The following is a 13543-nucleotide window of genomic DNA, read 5'->3' as shown; positions in this document are numbered from 1 at the left end:
TTGGATTATAACAGCAAGGAAAAGACTCTCTTGAAGTTGGGAAAAGGCTTTTCGCAGATGAATGAAGGAATCATTACTATTATGTCTGAATATTATGTCTGAGAGCGGCATTGAAATCGAAACGTCCGGGATATTCACAGTTGCTGTACGGACATATTGAGGTTCACCGTATTTTGTCTTCCAACTTCATCTTCCAATACAAAGACAAGCACACAGCAGAATAGCACAACCGCCATGCTGTTTGTCATACGAGTCCCCTGACCATGTTTGCAGCGCGTCACGCGCAGGCCCTGTCGAAATCCCTAGCGTCCACACGGCAAAGCAACTATTTTTATCACTGTCAATAGCCTTCTGATTCGACGGAGTTGAAATTGTTTTTATTGTTCTAAACATGTAGCACCCAGGGTGTCTCGTTTCAGGCCCACAGTTCGTCAATTCGAGTAGCGATCGTTCTATTTGCGAGATGGTTCGGGAGTTGATTCAAATATTTAAAGTCAAGTATTAAATACAAAGGATTTTTAAATTCCAAATGTGAACGACGGTGTCACTATCACCCAAAGTTGAAGCAAATCCGTCGGAGGGTATCTTTGGTCGACACGGCACAGCACGCCACACGCCAAGGCTGGAAACGAGCTGCACAGCAAGGCGGCAACTGTGGTCGTCTGTTTCGAACGTAATACTACCTCGCTGATTCTTACAGTTCCATTGGATAATCCGTGAGAATTCACAATTTCCCCCTTTTTTCCCGTCTCCATCATGATGAAACTTGCCGTTTTCGCCTCCGTCCTCGCCAGTGCCGCTGCCTTTGCTCCGACTCAGTCGTCGTCCCGGGTATCGGTCGCTACCAATATGGCCTTTCGCGACGAGCTTGGTGCCCAGCCGCCACTTGGCTTCTTCGATCCGCTCGGACTCGTCAAGGACGGTGACCAGGCTACGTTTGATCGTCTCCGCTACGTCGAAATCAAGCACGGTCGCATTGCCATGCTTGCTGTCGCCGGGTACTTGACCACCGAAGCGGGATACCGTCTACCGGGAAACATTGACTACTCCGGACTCAAGTTTGCCGATGTCCCCGGAGGCTTCAAGGCTCTGGATACCATTAACGACGCTGGTGTGCTCCAGATCGTTGCCTTTATTGGGTTCTTGGAGCTGGCTTTCATGAAGGAAGTGGAAGGCAAGAGCGAGTTCGTCGGAGATTTCCGCAACGGATTCATTGACTTTGGCTGGGATAGCTTTGACGATGCGACCAAGATGAAGAAGCGCGCCATTGAGCTCAACCAGGGACGTGCCGCCCAAATGGGCATTCTCGCACTCATGGTCCACGAAAAGTTGGGCGTCTCCATCCTCCCTGATTTGTAAGGATTCCTGACCCCGGAGTCTCTCCTACACGTTTACACGCGTGACACACTTCTCTCCTTTATCTTGCTAGAAAGGGGAATGCATTGGTCCGGTATGTCTGTTTCCTTCCCGAAAGCTTTCGCCGAGTGCTTTTTAAGTTTAAAAGAACGCTAAAGACTACTGTTGATCCAAAACATTTATAGCTTGCGAGGAACACATCTGCTGTTGATTTACAGTCAATGCATCTAGTATGCAAGGAGCATATATTCTAGCACTAGGTCGCCAATCGCCTTCGTCGGCAAAAGGAGCAGGAAGACGTCTCTCATAGGTAATGGAGTGACGACAGCTGAAACGAAATTTGCCACACGCGTTTTAGGAAAACTTCTCCTGGATGTGCTGAGTAAGATCCCACACATGGACTACGGCATCGGCGCCCACCGAGATCATGCGGTACGTGCCCGCCGCCACATTCGGCACAAACTCGACTCCGGTGACCCCACCCCGATGCGCGTAGGGGTAATGAATGCGTTTCATCTTCTGTTGCACGTTCCATACGTAAAGAGAATCGTCGGCACCGCCGCTGACCAACACGGCATCGTCCAGGGACCAGGCCAGACAAGTGACTTTTTGTACGTGAAAGCACCAACGGCCCTTGGCGACGACTGCCGCATATTTGTTGGCGGCCGACAAATCCCAGACACACACATCCCGACCGTCACCGGCGGCGAGTTTGGTTCCGTCGTGCGACAATGACAGGGCGTGGATCGGTTTCAGATGACCATTCTCGATGACGTGAACCTCCTTCAAGGTATCCCCGTCCACGGCATACACGTGCACGTTGCAGTCGTTGCCACCCACGTATACCATTTGATCGTGGGCGTCCACACAGACCGCATGGGCTTCGTACGGAATCGCCATCAGGGTGGAGGCTTGACCAGTTCGGACCAGCAACAGCCCTTGGACGGTGCAGACGACCGCCAAAGCTTTCCCGGACGCAATGGAGGAAGGCTGAGCTCCTATTTCGATAGTGGCCATACCGACAACCCCGTTCGGGGCCATACGGACCTTGTCGTCCCATCCGACACTGAGTAGGGTGGAAGATTCCGGCAAACAGGCGAGGCCGGCAATGGCTCCCGTGTGCGTCACGTAGGTGAGATCTTCGTTGCCTTCGACCGGTTCCAAACGACGCTGAGGCTGTCCCGTTACGAGATCCCACTCGCACAGAATTCCGTCCGTATCACCGGTGTAAAAGACGTTGCGGGCCGCGTCCACGGCGAGACCGGCAATCGGCGCATCGTGTCCGGTCAAAATCTTCATGTTCCCTTCGTCCAGAGGCAGAACAGCAATTTGTCCGTTCAAACTCACCGAGACGGGCACGTTGCCTGCAACGTAGGCACAACCCACTTGGTTGCCACCGACGGGTACCTTTTCGAAGGGGCGTCCCCCTAGCTGGAACTCGGCTACCTTCCACACGCGGGTGGAAGAGAGCGTCCCGTCGGCGTGAACGGCAAATTGCTGGCAGGTCCCGTCACCGGACGCGGTCAATATGGTAGAGTCGTCCGCCGACCAGGCCACATCGTAAATGGTGGCATCGTGGGCGTGTTCAAGTTTCGACTGGAACGCCAAGGTTTTGCCTTCGTAGAGGACAATGGCCCGATCCGACCCGACGGACACGACCCAAGCGCCGGAGTGGCTGTACCGGACGGCATGGATTCCTCCCTTGACGTGACAGGCTTCCGCGGGAACACCATTTTCCGGCGGCACGCGTTGAAACGGCGGTCCCTGGTGAAAGCGTAGAGCGTGATCGTCCTTCCCGGCCGTCACTAAGCGCATGGGGCGTTGCGGTTTGAAGGCTAGAGAGGAAATCCGTCCCTTGAGATGTTGCGACAGCTGTCCGACGGTGACGCCGGTATCCCAGGAGAATACCTTGGCACAGTCTCCCGCCCGGCTTTCTCCTCCAGCACGTGCGCCACAGGCCGCAATGCGCTTGGACTCGCCGTCCCAGGCCACATCCGTGACGCTCGCTCCCGCGAGCAAGTGCGTGGCTTCGTACTTGCAGAGGTGTTCTTCCTGATCCAGTGCCCAGACGCGGAGCGTCCCACGCTCGTCTCCGGATGCGACATAGGCGCCGCTGGGTGAAATTCGGACGGCTGTCGCCTTGTAGTTGTGCCCCCGGTAGACGAGGACGGGCAAGTGTGACGGCGATGCTGGATTGTCCGGCATCCAGACGGCGGCGTCCGTCAGCAGGTTCCGGACGACAATTTGCTTGCCCGAAAGGTAGGCCAGCACACCAGGGACTCGCTTGGAAGGGCCGTCGATGCTGCAGCGGTCTCCGCGAGTCGTCGACGGCAAGGGTGGCGTCGACGTGACCAACGGCGACGACGGGGCACGCAACTGTTGGAGGCGTCGGGTCCCGAGGGCGGCATGATCCTCGCGACGAAACGTACGGCACTAGCTGAAATTACTCGAAGCTGCAATCCTCGTGACGAGAAAACGAACTTGGGGTCTATTACGCAACAGGCTTTCTCCTTTCGTACGCTACTTCTTGCGCATTGGAAGGACTAATGTGACGGGTCTTGATATCCTTGCGCCCCTATACGGATCCGTCGCGTCGTCGAAACGAACGGTTGCTTCGGTCATTTGCCGACCGTAGCTGACTGACTCTGAGAGATTTGTGACCGTTGGGCCGAGGCGAATGACCTTTCGTGTTAGTCCCTTCTGACGAATCAGTCTCGAGACACGGACAATCCTAAATTGGCATACGTAACTGACCAAATCCAGTGATAGTGGATCTTGTGATGTGACATAGCATGTATGTCACAGCACCTATAATTTAGTCTTGTGTTACGTATCATCACGTCCTGTATGAAATCTACGGTAAATATGGACCTACGTATCCAGTATGCTGAGATTAACTCAACAGGTACATGAAGACATCCCAATTCTATCTGGACGCAAGATACCCTCGATACGGTGGATTTCTTGAGATCGATTACCGTTGGAAGGATAACACTTACGGTTCATGTTACGAGATATAGCCGATGCTATCGACACCTCGTGACCATGACGACTCCCTGTGGACACCAATGGAAAAGAACACTATTGTGTCCGAGACTGCTTGCGATGCGTTTACTTCTCGTGATCGGACTGCTGCAAGAAGCAGCCTCCTTTTCCACTGCTGGCTGTAGCAATCCGGCAAGTTACAGAGCAAGACCAGCACTTGGGCTTGTACCGTTGCTGCTGCCAACGACAGTACGGCTCAACACCAAGGCTCGACCCGTTCTCGCTAAAACTTTCCCGACCATGCCTTGGTCAACACTCGCCGCCGGTTCGTCTGATGGCATCGCTCTGAGCGATACTCGCCCTGAGAAACTGTGGCGGTTCTTCTGGCGCAGCTTATGGAAGGGTATGACCTTGCCATTTCCGGCCCTACGTAGCATGGTACTCGACGTATCCCAGCCCCAGAACGCTTCGGTGGGTTTCCGGATCCGCGAAAGCCTAGCGGCCATCGTGGCGTATCTCGGCATCGGTGTACTCGCCTACTATTGCGTCCTGGAACCGACCTGGACCGTCGTAGACGCCTTGTACTTTACCGTCACGTGCTTCACCACGGTCGGGTACGGGGATCTATGCCCTTCCACGCCGCAGTCACAGACCTTTACTGCGCTCTTTGGGATCTTGGGTGTCGCCTTTTTGGGAGCAGCCCTCGCTACACTTTCGTCCAAGCTCGTACAGACCCAAGTCGAAGTACTCCAGGCTGTCCGAGAAACTTCCAAACAACGCATCAAGGCCCTGTTTGAACAGGTGTCGCCTCTACCGATGTCTGCAGCGACAACATCGACAGCGACAACGTCACATGTTTCCCAAAGCAATTGGCAAAGCCCCGACTCTACCCGTACCGCGGATACCGTGCTACTCTGGCGTCGCGTAAATGCTCTCGTGTGGACACTAGTTAGGCAAATACTTCCGCCCTTGCTGATAATTGTTGGTGGAGCGTGGCTCGTCCACCACCTGGATGCTCCCACGATGATGACTCGACCATGGCGTGATGTCGTGTACTATGCCGTTGTCACTGGTACGTATAATTTGGGTCAAGAGGCAGTGCATTAATTTGCCGTGAGTTTTTGTTTTACTGTCACACACAAAACCCGACGCTAAAGCAATTGCTTTGTCACCATTCCAGCTTCCACAATTGGCTTTGGGGACATTTGCCCCGTTTCCCAACGCGCAAAACTGGCGGCGGTCGTGTATATTCCGCTGGCTGTCGCTGCCGCGGGAGAGCTACTGTCTGGTGTGGCCACACGCATACTGGAACGCCGGCAAAAACTCGTCTACCGACAACAGCTCCTCGCCGATCTGACGATTGACAATCTGAAAGCAATGGATGCGAACGGGGACGAGAAAATATCGCGACATGAGTACATCCAATTTATGCTGATTGAAATGGGTATCGCGGATCAGCAAGAGTTTAACGAGCTGCATCAGCAATTTGAAAAGCTTGATGTGGACGGATCGGGCTTCCTCGATAAGAGAGATCTGGTAAAGATGGCAAGATCCCGTGGTGCCAATGTCAAAGACTAATTATGCCAACCTCGCTATGTTATTGACAAAGGCTAGAACCCGGCTATTTTGCTTTCTCCTCTCTGCGATGCTGAGCCACCAGATAGGCCACGTTCGTAATATGCACTTTCTGTCCTAAATTCCAGGCTGCGGTTGCGTTGGTTCGTTTCATGGGCCCGCCCTCGTCTTTTTCGACGTCCCCGTCTGCTTCGCGTTTGGAGCCATGCAGCTGTTCAACAATATCAATCGCAATGGCTTGAACTGCTTCGTCCGATAGCTTCAGGTCTTGTGCCAAACCCCGAGCAAAAACCAGCGGATTTACGTTCTTCAATCGAGGGTCCCAATAGAAAGTCATCGTGAATGCGCACTCCATGTACCGAAAGTCGCAACCGAATCGGTATCAGCGAGGAAGACGAGGACTTTTCTTGCTCCAAGCGGGAGAACGAGTGCACTTGCTCGGTTCCCTCATCTTTCGTTTTCGAGGCAAAATCAACTTTTTCTGTTGCAGCCGTCACCGTTTGAGTGTTCTCGCCCTCGGATGATTTGAGCGCTTCTTTAGCGCTCTCCGGTGGTGCTACCTGTGAGTTACTATTCGGTAGACCGCTCCCTGGATCTTTACCGGAACTCGTAGAATTCCCTTCCAATTTGACTTTCTTGGTGTTTCTCTCACGGATAGTGTCCAGCAGCACTCGCTTTCCCGAAAGGGCTTGTTGCAATTGAGGACGAATCTGATCCGCAATCAGCTGCTGCAAGGGATGGCTCCATAAATCCAGTCTTCCCGTAAAGTGGCGGACCGTACGTCCCATGCCAAGCACCTCGGCATCCGACAACATCGTGTACGCCAAATGCTGCGTATTTTCTTCCAGTGAAGAATGTGGTAAAGGCAATAGTTGCGGATCCAACAAGAGCGTATCTACCAGGCGTATATGAATCATCTTTTTGTCGTCTTCGTAAAAAGCGTCGACCCGAATCGGCACTAGATTTCCTCCTCTTGAGCGGGACACCATTTTCTATAGAAACGGAAAAGCAGACTCGGTACGCGCGGAAGTGAGACGGACTCGGACGAGCGATAGAATAGTGTTCTCGTGGAGCCTATCGCTACGATCCGATCGGTTTCAGTGCTATTGGTGCTAAGGTGTCCTGTGTCGGAGTCTACGCACTCTTTCTCAGCAAGCTATAGTGTGCTTTATTTGTTAGACAAGGAAATTATGGCCCCAAAGCGTCAAAGGAAGGCCGTCCGCAAGAGCCTGGAGAGTTGCTTGCATCATCGTCGCACCATCGAACCTCGTCCACTCCAGCAAAGTCAGAGTTGACGTACGACCAGCGGTCCTGCTACCAGACCAGAATGGACATACAAACAGACGGTTCAGATTCATTTCACTGTCAGTTTAGGTGAATATCTTTTTCTAAGTATCGCGGATGTCGAATGTCTTTGACATCTGAAAAGTGACCATGACATCTGAAAATGACTACATTTTCGTGACTGCATCTCTAATCATTGTATAAAACATGATTTTGTCAATGGTCATTTTACGACCAACAATATATCTGATAGGCTCTTGCCTATTTCTTAGCAAAACCAATAGTCAATCTTTTATTTATAGTAAAATTCCGGTTCGATTCTTTCTGGGAGCCTAAATGACATGGCAATGACTTTAATCATGAAAAATAGTATCATCGAAGTACCTCCGTTTAGTCAGAATATATAAATACAAACTCAAATTTGCTCACGCTGATTTTTTGCAAAAGAGATTTCACACTGCCATTCCTACTATAGTATTCAAAGATCCTTTAACCCCTACAGTTTTATCAGAGAATCTTAAAAAAGGGATCGAATGACTGTCATATCACTATATACTTTTGAGAATGACCATGACCAATGACCATTTACATGTACTATGACTTCAATTCAGTGCCCGTCTGCGTGGTTGAGACCTCGTAGGTGTAACGTAATTCAGTTTCCTAAACGACTCGGCACAGCCAAACTCATCTTCTCATTTACCTTTCATAAAGCCGCAAAAAACTTTTTGCTGTTGACTCTTGCGGTGCGTGAAAGTCAACTGGACTATCATGAAAGTTCTCCTCTCAACGTTTGCCTTGCCGGCAATCCTTGCGTTGGGTTATGCCGTAAGTAGACATTTCAATTGCAGATCGGCTCGAGCCTCACAATGGAGACTGATCATTGAGCTTGTCAGCTCGTCCACGACCTAACGAACTCTTTCAACTTTTTAATTACAGAATGCTTTGACCCCAAAACCCATGCAAACATATTATGTTCCGTTACCAGAGAGCGACGTCTTCTCGTCAACTTTCAAAGTTATCAACTCCGGCGCTCGTTCTGATGTCATGTCCGTTGTCTCAGTTGCCATCTCCATAGACGGGACCGTCGTTTGGTATGACCATTGGGAAGACGGATATGATGCAAGCACAAAATCAACTGGACCAACAACCAAGGTCTGGGGCGACGGAGACGCCAGTAATGGCTGCGCGCCTGGGGTGAGTCCGTGTACCAACCAGAAAGACGTACTTACGGCTGGGCAATCAATCCTAATGGAGAATTGGGTGAAGCTCCCTCGTCAACCAAGTGTCATCCGATACGATGGTGGCGACCGGATCCAGGCATCCTTTCCAATTGCTGTTACCCGTGCCGAATATCCCAACCGTCCTGGCTCTCTATTGGCAGGCGGAGTGGAGGTTCTACCAACCGAAAAGTGGGGACGGGACTTTGTGATACCGGTCGGTCAAGACATCACCGCCCGTTTGTTCAGCGAGGCCTTCCAGTACACTGCGGTTTACGTCATGGCCGGAACCGATGATACAATGATCACCCTTCCGAACGGATCAATCATTACACTCAATCGGGGCGAAAGCCACCAAATGAGAATTGCCAACATGGGGGCCAAGATATCCGCTGATAGCGATGTGCAGGTCCACATTCTGGCTGGCGATATCGGGTCTACCTATGAGATGCGATGGTATTCACTTTTGCCAGAAAACAAGTGGTCGAAAGAGTATCTCTCGCCTGTTGGTGATTCCACTGGACAACCGCGCGTCATTGTTTACAACGGAGGCACCACTTCCATCAGCGTAAACTATGAGTACTATGCTTCGACAAGCAGCAACAATCCTAGGCGCCGTGTCTTGCAAGTAGGGCCCAACGATATTGCTCGGTCCGATATTATTCCAACTGGATCTGGTGCGCGGTTCACTTCCACTAAAGATTTCTTTGCTCTCTCAATGACCGACACAAAAGCGAATGGGAGAGTTCCTGGTGAGGACACATGGGGTCAGATCTATGATTGGGGCTTTCCCTTGGTTCCGGTCAACCAGCTTTCGTCCCAGGTTTTAATTGGTTGGGGATATGGCTGTACCGGAAGCGTTTGTAGTGGAAGGCACGGAAACTCACGAAGTAAGGTGTTTGTTAGTCCGATGGAAGATGCGGATCTCTATGTTGATTTCGACAACAATGGTGTGCACAACACCAAAATCACAGCCAGACGCTTGTCTTCCACTAAAATTGTGGACAACGGCGACGACGACATGTCTGGGGCAATCATTTGGGCCACCAAACGCAATAGCGGTCCTTTGGGACCTCCAGTTGAAATTGCCGCCGCGTGGGGTCAAGACGGTTCGGCATCGTACAGTGGCGATAATTCAGCCTTGGATCTTGGAACCGTTGTTGTTCCGTTCTACACTGTTACCGTAAAGCATTTTGTTGAAATGGACAATGACCAAAACAACGACGGAGTCGTCAACCCTGGTGACACACTATTGTACACCATCCGCGTGCAGAATCTCGGACAAGATGACGTCCAAATCAATGACTTGGATATTACCAACAACGGTGTTCCAATACTAACTACGTACATCGAAGATTCTGTCTGGTACTATCCCGACGGCGGCCTCGCCCCTATCAAGATTCCCGACAAAACGCAAGGAACGCCTAACCCGTTGGACTCGACCGGTATTCCTAATCCGGTGAAGCTTACCAAGCGCGGGGGAACTCACGACATCATCTTCAAGGTAGTGACGCAAGGAACCGAGGATCGTATCATCTACAACGACGGAACGATCCTGCAGGCTCACGAACGTCCGGACCTCCCGTTTGACGTGGATATTCCGCTTCTCGTTCCCGCCGGTCAACCGAAAGGGACAAACAATGACACTCCTGATGTTTGCATTCCACCTGGAGCCCGCCGCGAACAGCGACGTCGGCGCCGTCACCTTGCTGCGCAAGAAGCAAATGAAATCAAAAGTGCGACTTTTCCGCTTTCCACGTAAAAAACTCGCGGCATAGCAGATTGTCCGCTCTTTATAGCATTTAACATCTAGTTCCAAGAAAATCTTTTATCAGTCCATTTGTTCGCGACGCCACAAAATTGCTAACGACTAGAAAAAGATAAAATCTATTCAGACCTCCAAGCCGAACCCATTTCTTGTCCTTGCCCCTCCTTGGAATCAGAGAATCAATTTGTGAGGTTGGGTGGTTAACGGTGACATTCAAGCAAATTGTAATTAATGGCCTTGGAAAGATTCACGGCGTCCAGGCATATTTGTTTTCCTCAATCGATGTTTTGTGTGCGTGCGGTCTGTATCTTACATCAGTATATATTAAATAACGAATTTGTCAGATGCTATTAGAAGTACCAAAGCCGAATTCGAGGGCGGAAGTTCGAGCTCTTCATGTCTTGCAGTCTGTTCATGGATCATTTGTTTTCGTGCACGACTCTATTTCAATGAGACGTCACTTTAAATGCTTGCCCCGCAGGATTCGAGCATATGCATTCAAGAAGGCTTTGGCCCCTATAGACCTCATTTCCTGCTTCGGTAGTGCATCCGATCAACGAGGCATGGTCACCGGTCACGACCAAAACCAAAATTAACAGTAAGTGGAAAAACTACCTCTAGTACAGCGCTGAAAAATACTAAGAAAACCGGTGTCTTTCCTGTAGACAAGTTCAAGAAAGGGTCTATGACCTTTTTAATCAATCAATGACTCTGACCTAACAAATATTATGAATTCGAGGTCTCTGTGATAGCCATCTCTTCGACCTTGGCAATCACTGCACATTTTCTCTAAAATCCTCGTTTCACAAAACCTCGTTGCAACCTCCAATTGCTCCTGACAATTTGGTTCAGTTTTGAAGTCAACCTGGCAGCATGAAGTTTGTCTTTGCTCTTTCGTGCATTCAGGCCTTTGTGGTCGGTGGGGCTTTGTCCTCTGCTGTAAGTGAGACGCATCAGATGGAAAGTGAGAAAAATGTTGCCAAAAGTATCGCATGTCTAACACTGCAACCGTCCCCTTTGCATCTGAATTACCGGTCTAGCAGAATCAATTAGCTCCCAAGCCAATGCAAACATATTTCGTCCCATTGCCGGAGGCTGACATTTTCTCCTCGACTTTCAAGGTTATCAACACAGGCGCTCGTGCTCCTATCATGTCGATCACCGCGATTGCCATCTCCATCGACGACTCAATCGTTTGGTACGATCACTGGGAGGACGGTTACGATGCCGACACAGTGACTCGCCAAGCCTCCACAAGAGTCTGGGGCGACGGCAACGCCAGCAATGGTTGCGCTCCTGGTGTCAGCCCTTGCAATAACAGCAACGATCGCCTGGAAGCTGGGCAATCCATTATCCTTGAGAATTGGGTCGATCTTCCACGCAACAAGAATGTGATTAGGTTCGATGCAGGCGATCGCATCCAGTCGTCCTACCCGATCGCCGTCACTCGAGCTGAATATCCTAAGACTCCAGGCTCCCTTCTGGCCGGAGCGGTCGAGGTGCTTCCTATTGAGAAATGGGGAAGAGATTTTATCGTCCCCGCCGGACAAGACATCAGGGAAAACAAGTACAGTCAAGCCTTTGAGTACACTGGAGTGTATGTCATGGCTGGAAGTGACGACACCATTATTACTCTTCCTGACGGAAGCACTACATTCCTTGACCGAGGTGAAAGCCACCAAATGAGAATTCCTGTCAAAGGCGCCAGAATTAAGGCCGATAAGGACGTACAGGTTCATCTCTTGGCTGGTGATGTGGCTTCCACATACGAGATGCGTTGGTACTCGCTGCTTTCGGAGGACAAATGGTCCAAGGAATATATTTCGCCCGTAGGTGACACCACTGGCCAAACCCGAGTTGTCGTCTTCAATGCGGGAACCAGCACCATCAGCGTTGACTATCAGTACTTTTCCGGCACTTCTCTCAGAAAGCGTAGTATGTCGGTCGCACCGAAAAATGTCCAACAGTCAGAAATTATTCCGACAGGTTCTGGTGCGCGCTTCAACTCTACGTCTAACTTCATAGCTCTTTCCATGACTGACACTCAGAGCAACAGTGGCTCCACAAGTGGTATGATCTACGATTGGGGATTCCCGTTGGTGCCGCGAAACCAGCTCTCTTCTCAAGTTTTGATCGGTTGGGGATACGGATGCACTGGTAACAGTTGCGGAGGTGGTTCGTCGAGAAGCGTTGTCTGGATAACTCCGGTCGAAGATGCCGATCTGTATATTGATTACAACAACGATGGTCAAAGCGACCAGAAAATAACCGCCAAATACTTGTCTTCAAACAGAATCATGGATAATACGGACCACGACATGACCGGGGCCATTATTTGGGCCACTGCTCGAAACACCGGTCCTTTGGGACGCCCGGTTGAAATTGCTGCTGCCTGGGGTCAAGACGGATCCAGATCTTACAGTGGCGATAACTCAGCCTTGGATCTTGGAACGGTTGTTGTTCCTTTCTACACTGTACGCGTGCAGCACTTTGTCGAATTAGACGACGACAAAAACAACGACGGAGTCGTCAACCCTGGTGACACACTATTGTACACCATCCGCGTGCAGAATCTTGGACAGGATGACGTCCAAATCAATGACTTGGATATTACCAACAACGGTGTTCCGATTTTAACCACCTACATCAAAGATTCTGTCTGGTACTATCCCGACGGCGGCCTCCCCCCTATCAAGATCCCCGACAACACGCAAGGAACGCCCAACCCGTTAGACTCGACCGGTATTCCCAATCCGGTGAAGCTTACCAAGCGCGGGGGAACTCACGACATCATCTTCAAGGTGGTGACGCAAGGAACCGAGGATCGCATCATCTACAACGACGGAACGATCCTGCAGGCTCACGAACGTCCGGACCTCCCGTTTGACGTGGATATTCCGCTTGTCGTTCCCGCTGGTCAACCGAAGGTAACGAACGATGACGATCCGGATGTTTGCATTCCACTCGAAGCCCGCCGCGAACGGCGCAACCGTCGCCGTCGCCACCTCCTCGCTCAGGAAGAAGCTTTTGAAAGTCCTACTAGTCCGTTTACCTAAAGTGACGATTGTGGCATAGACCGGCGCCTAGCTTTAATAAATAATTTCATTCTATGATTAACGTATGACTATGGCCAGCCACCGTGAAAGCGCTTCTTTGACGACTAATTTCCAATGGTTTTATTGTGCTTCTTGTGGCCAGAAGTTTAGTCAAGTGCTTCAATCCACATTGATTGATGCACTGTCTTCAAAGCCCGACTCCTCCGGTTTCAAAGAGGACACTTAAGTTATCTGGCCCGTGCAGCAACGCCTAGTTTCGTTCATATTTAGGTCGCAAGTACAGGCGTAGATACGTGGTCTTG

The 13543-nt window shown here is 50.8% G+C and overlaps 6 protein-coding genes across 6 annotated transcripts; 4 read left to right on the top strand and 2 right to left on the bottom strand.

The window, feature by feature from the left end:
- The first annotated feature begins 685 nt into the window (after positions 1 to 685).
- Lhcf8 (protein fucoxanthin chlorophyll a/c protein) lies at positions 686 to 1532 on the top strand. The gene has a single exon (XM_002182901.1). The coding sequence runs from the start codon at positions 757 to 759 to the stop codon at positions 1357 to 1359; it is 603 nt and encodes a 200-aa protein (XP_002182937.1). The 5' UTR covers positions 686 to 756; the 3' UTR covers positions 1360 to 1532.
- A 178-nt stretch (positions 1533 to 1710) lies between these two features.
- PHATRDRAFT_48381 (predicted protein) lies at positions 1711 to 3978 on the bottom strand (the record flags this gene model as incomplete). Its single annotated transcript, XM_002182772.1, has 2 exons — positions 1711 to 3789; positions 3910 to 3978. 2 exons carry the CDS (start codon positions 3976 to 3978, stop codon positions 1711 to 1713), a joined length of 2148 nt encoding a protein of 715 aa, XP_002182808.1.
- Positions 3979 to 4401: 423 nt separating this feature from the next.
- PHATRDRAFT_38821 (predicted protein) lies at positions 4402 to 5919 on the top strand (the record flags this gene model as incomplete). The annotated part of the gene is made up of 2 exons (XM_002182900.1): positions 4402 to 5413; positions 5522 to 5919. The coding sequence occupies 2 exons, from the start codon at positions 4402 to 4404 to the stop codon at positions 5917 to 5919; spliced, it is 1410 nt and encodes a 469-aa protein (XP_002182936.1).
- On the bottom strand, positions 5899 to 7182 carry PHATRDRAFT_48380 (predicted protein). Its single transcript, XM_002182771.1, has one exon. It carries the CDS (start codon positions 6903 to 6905, stop codon positions 6141 to 6143), a length of 765 nt encoding a protein of 254 aa, XP_002182807.1. The 5' UTR covers positions 6906 to 7182; the 3' UTR covers positions 5899 to 6140.
- A 614-nt stretch (positions 7183 to 7796) lies between these two features.
- PHATRDRAFT_48379 (predicted protein) lies at positions 7797 to 10255 on the top strand (the record flags this gene model as incomplete). Its single annotated transcript, XM_002182899.1, has 2 exons — positions 7797 to 7943; positions 8137 to 10255. 2 exons carry the CDS (start codon positions 7797 to 7799, stop codon positions 10177 to 10179), a joined length of 2190 nt encoding a protein of 729 aa, XP_002182935.1. The 3' UTR covers positions 10180 to 10255.
- Positions 10256 to 11058: 803 nt separating this feature from the next.
- On the top strand, positions 11059 to 13241 carry PHATRDRAFT_48378 (predicted protein; the record flags this gene model as incomplete). The annotated part of the gene is made up of 2 exons (XM_002182898.1): positions 11059 to 11124; positions 11229 to 13241. 2 exons carry the CDS (start codon positions 11059 to 11061, stop codon positions 13239 to 13241), a joined length of 2079 nt encoding a protein of 692 aa, XP_002182934.1.
- Between the last annotated feature and the right edge of the window lie 302 nt (positions 13242 to 13543).

The sequence above is a fragment of the Phaeodactylum tricornutum genome, chromosome 17 (assembly GCF_000150955.2).
Source record: "Phaeodactylum tricornutum CCAP 1055/1 chromosome 17, whole genome shotgun sequence".
In the NCBI taxonomy this organism is placed as follows: domain Eukaryota; phylum Bacillariophyta; class Bacillariophyceae; order Surirellales; family Neidiaceae; genus Phaeodactylum; species Phaeodactylum tricornutum.
This window is presented reverse-complemented; position numbering and strand designations above follow the sequence as displayed.

Coding starts and splice junctions, on each gene's coding strand:
- Lhcf8 (XM_002182901.1), top strand. CDS start 757: ATGATGAAACTTGCCGTTTTCGCCTCCGTCCTCGCCAGTGCCGCTGCC.
- PHATRDRAFT_48380 (XM_002182771.1), bottom strand. CDS start 6,905: ATGGTGTCCCGCTCAAGAGGAGGAAATCTAGTGCCGATTCGGGTCGAC.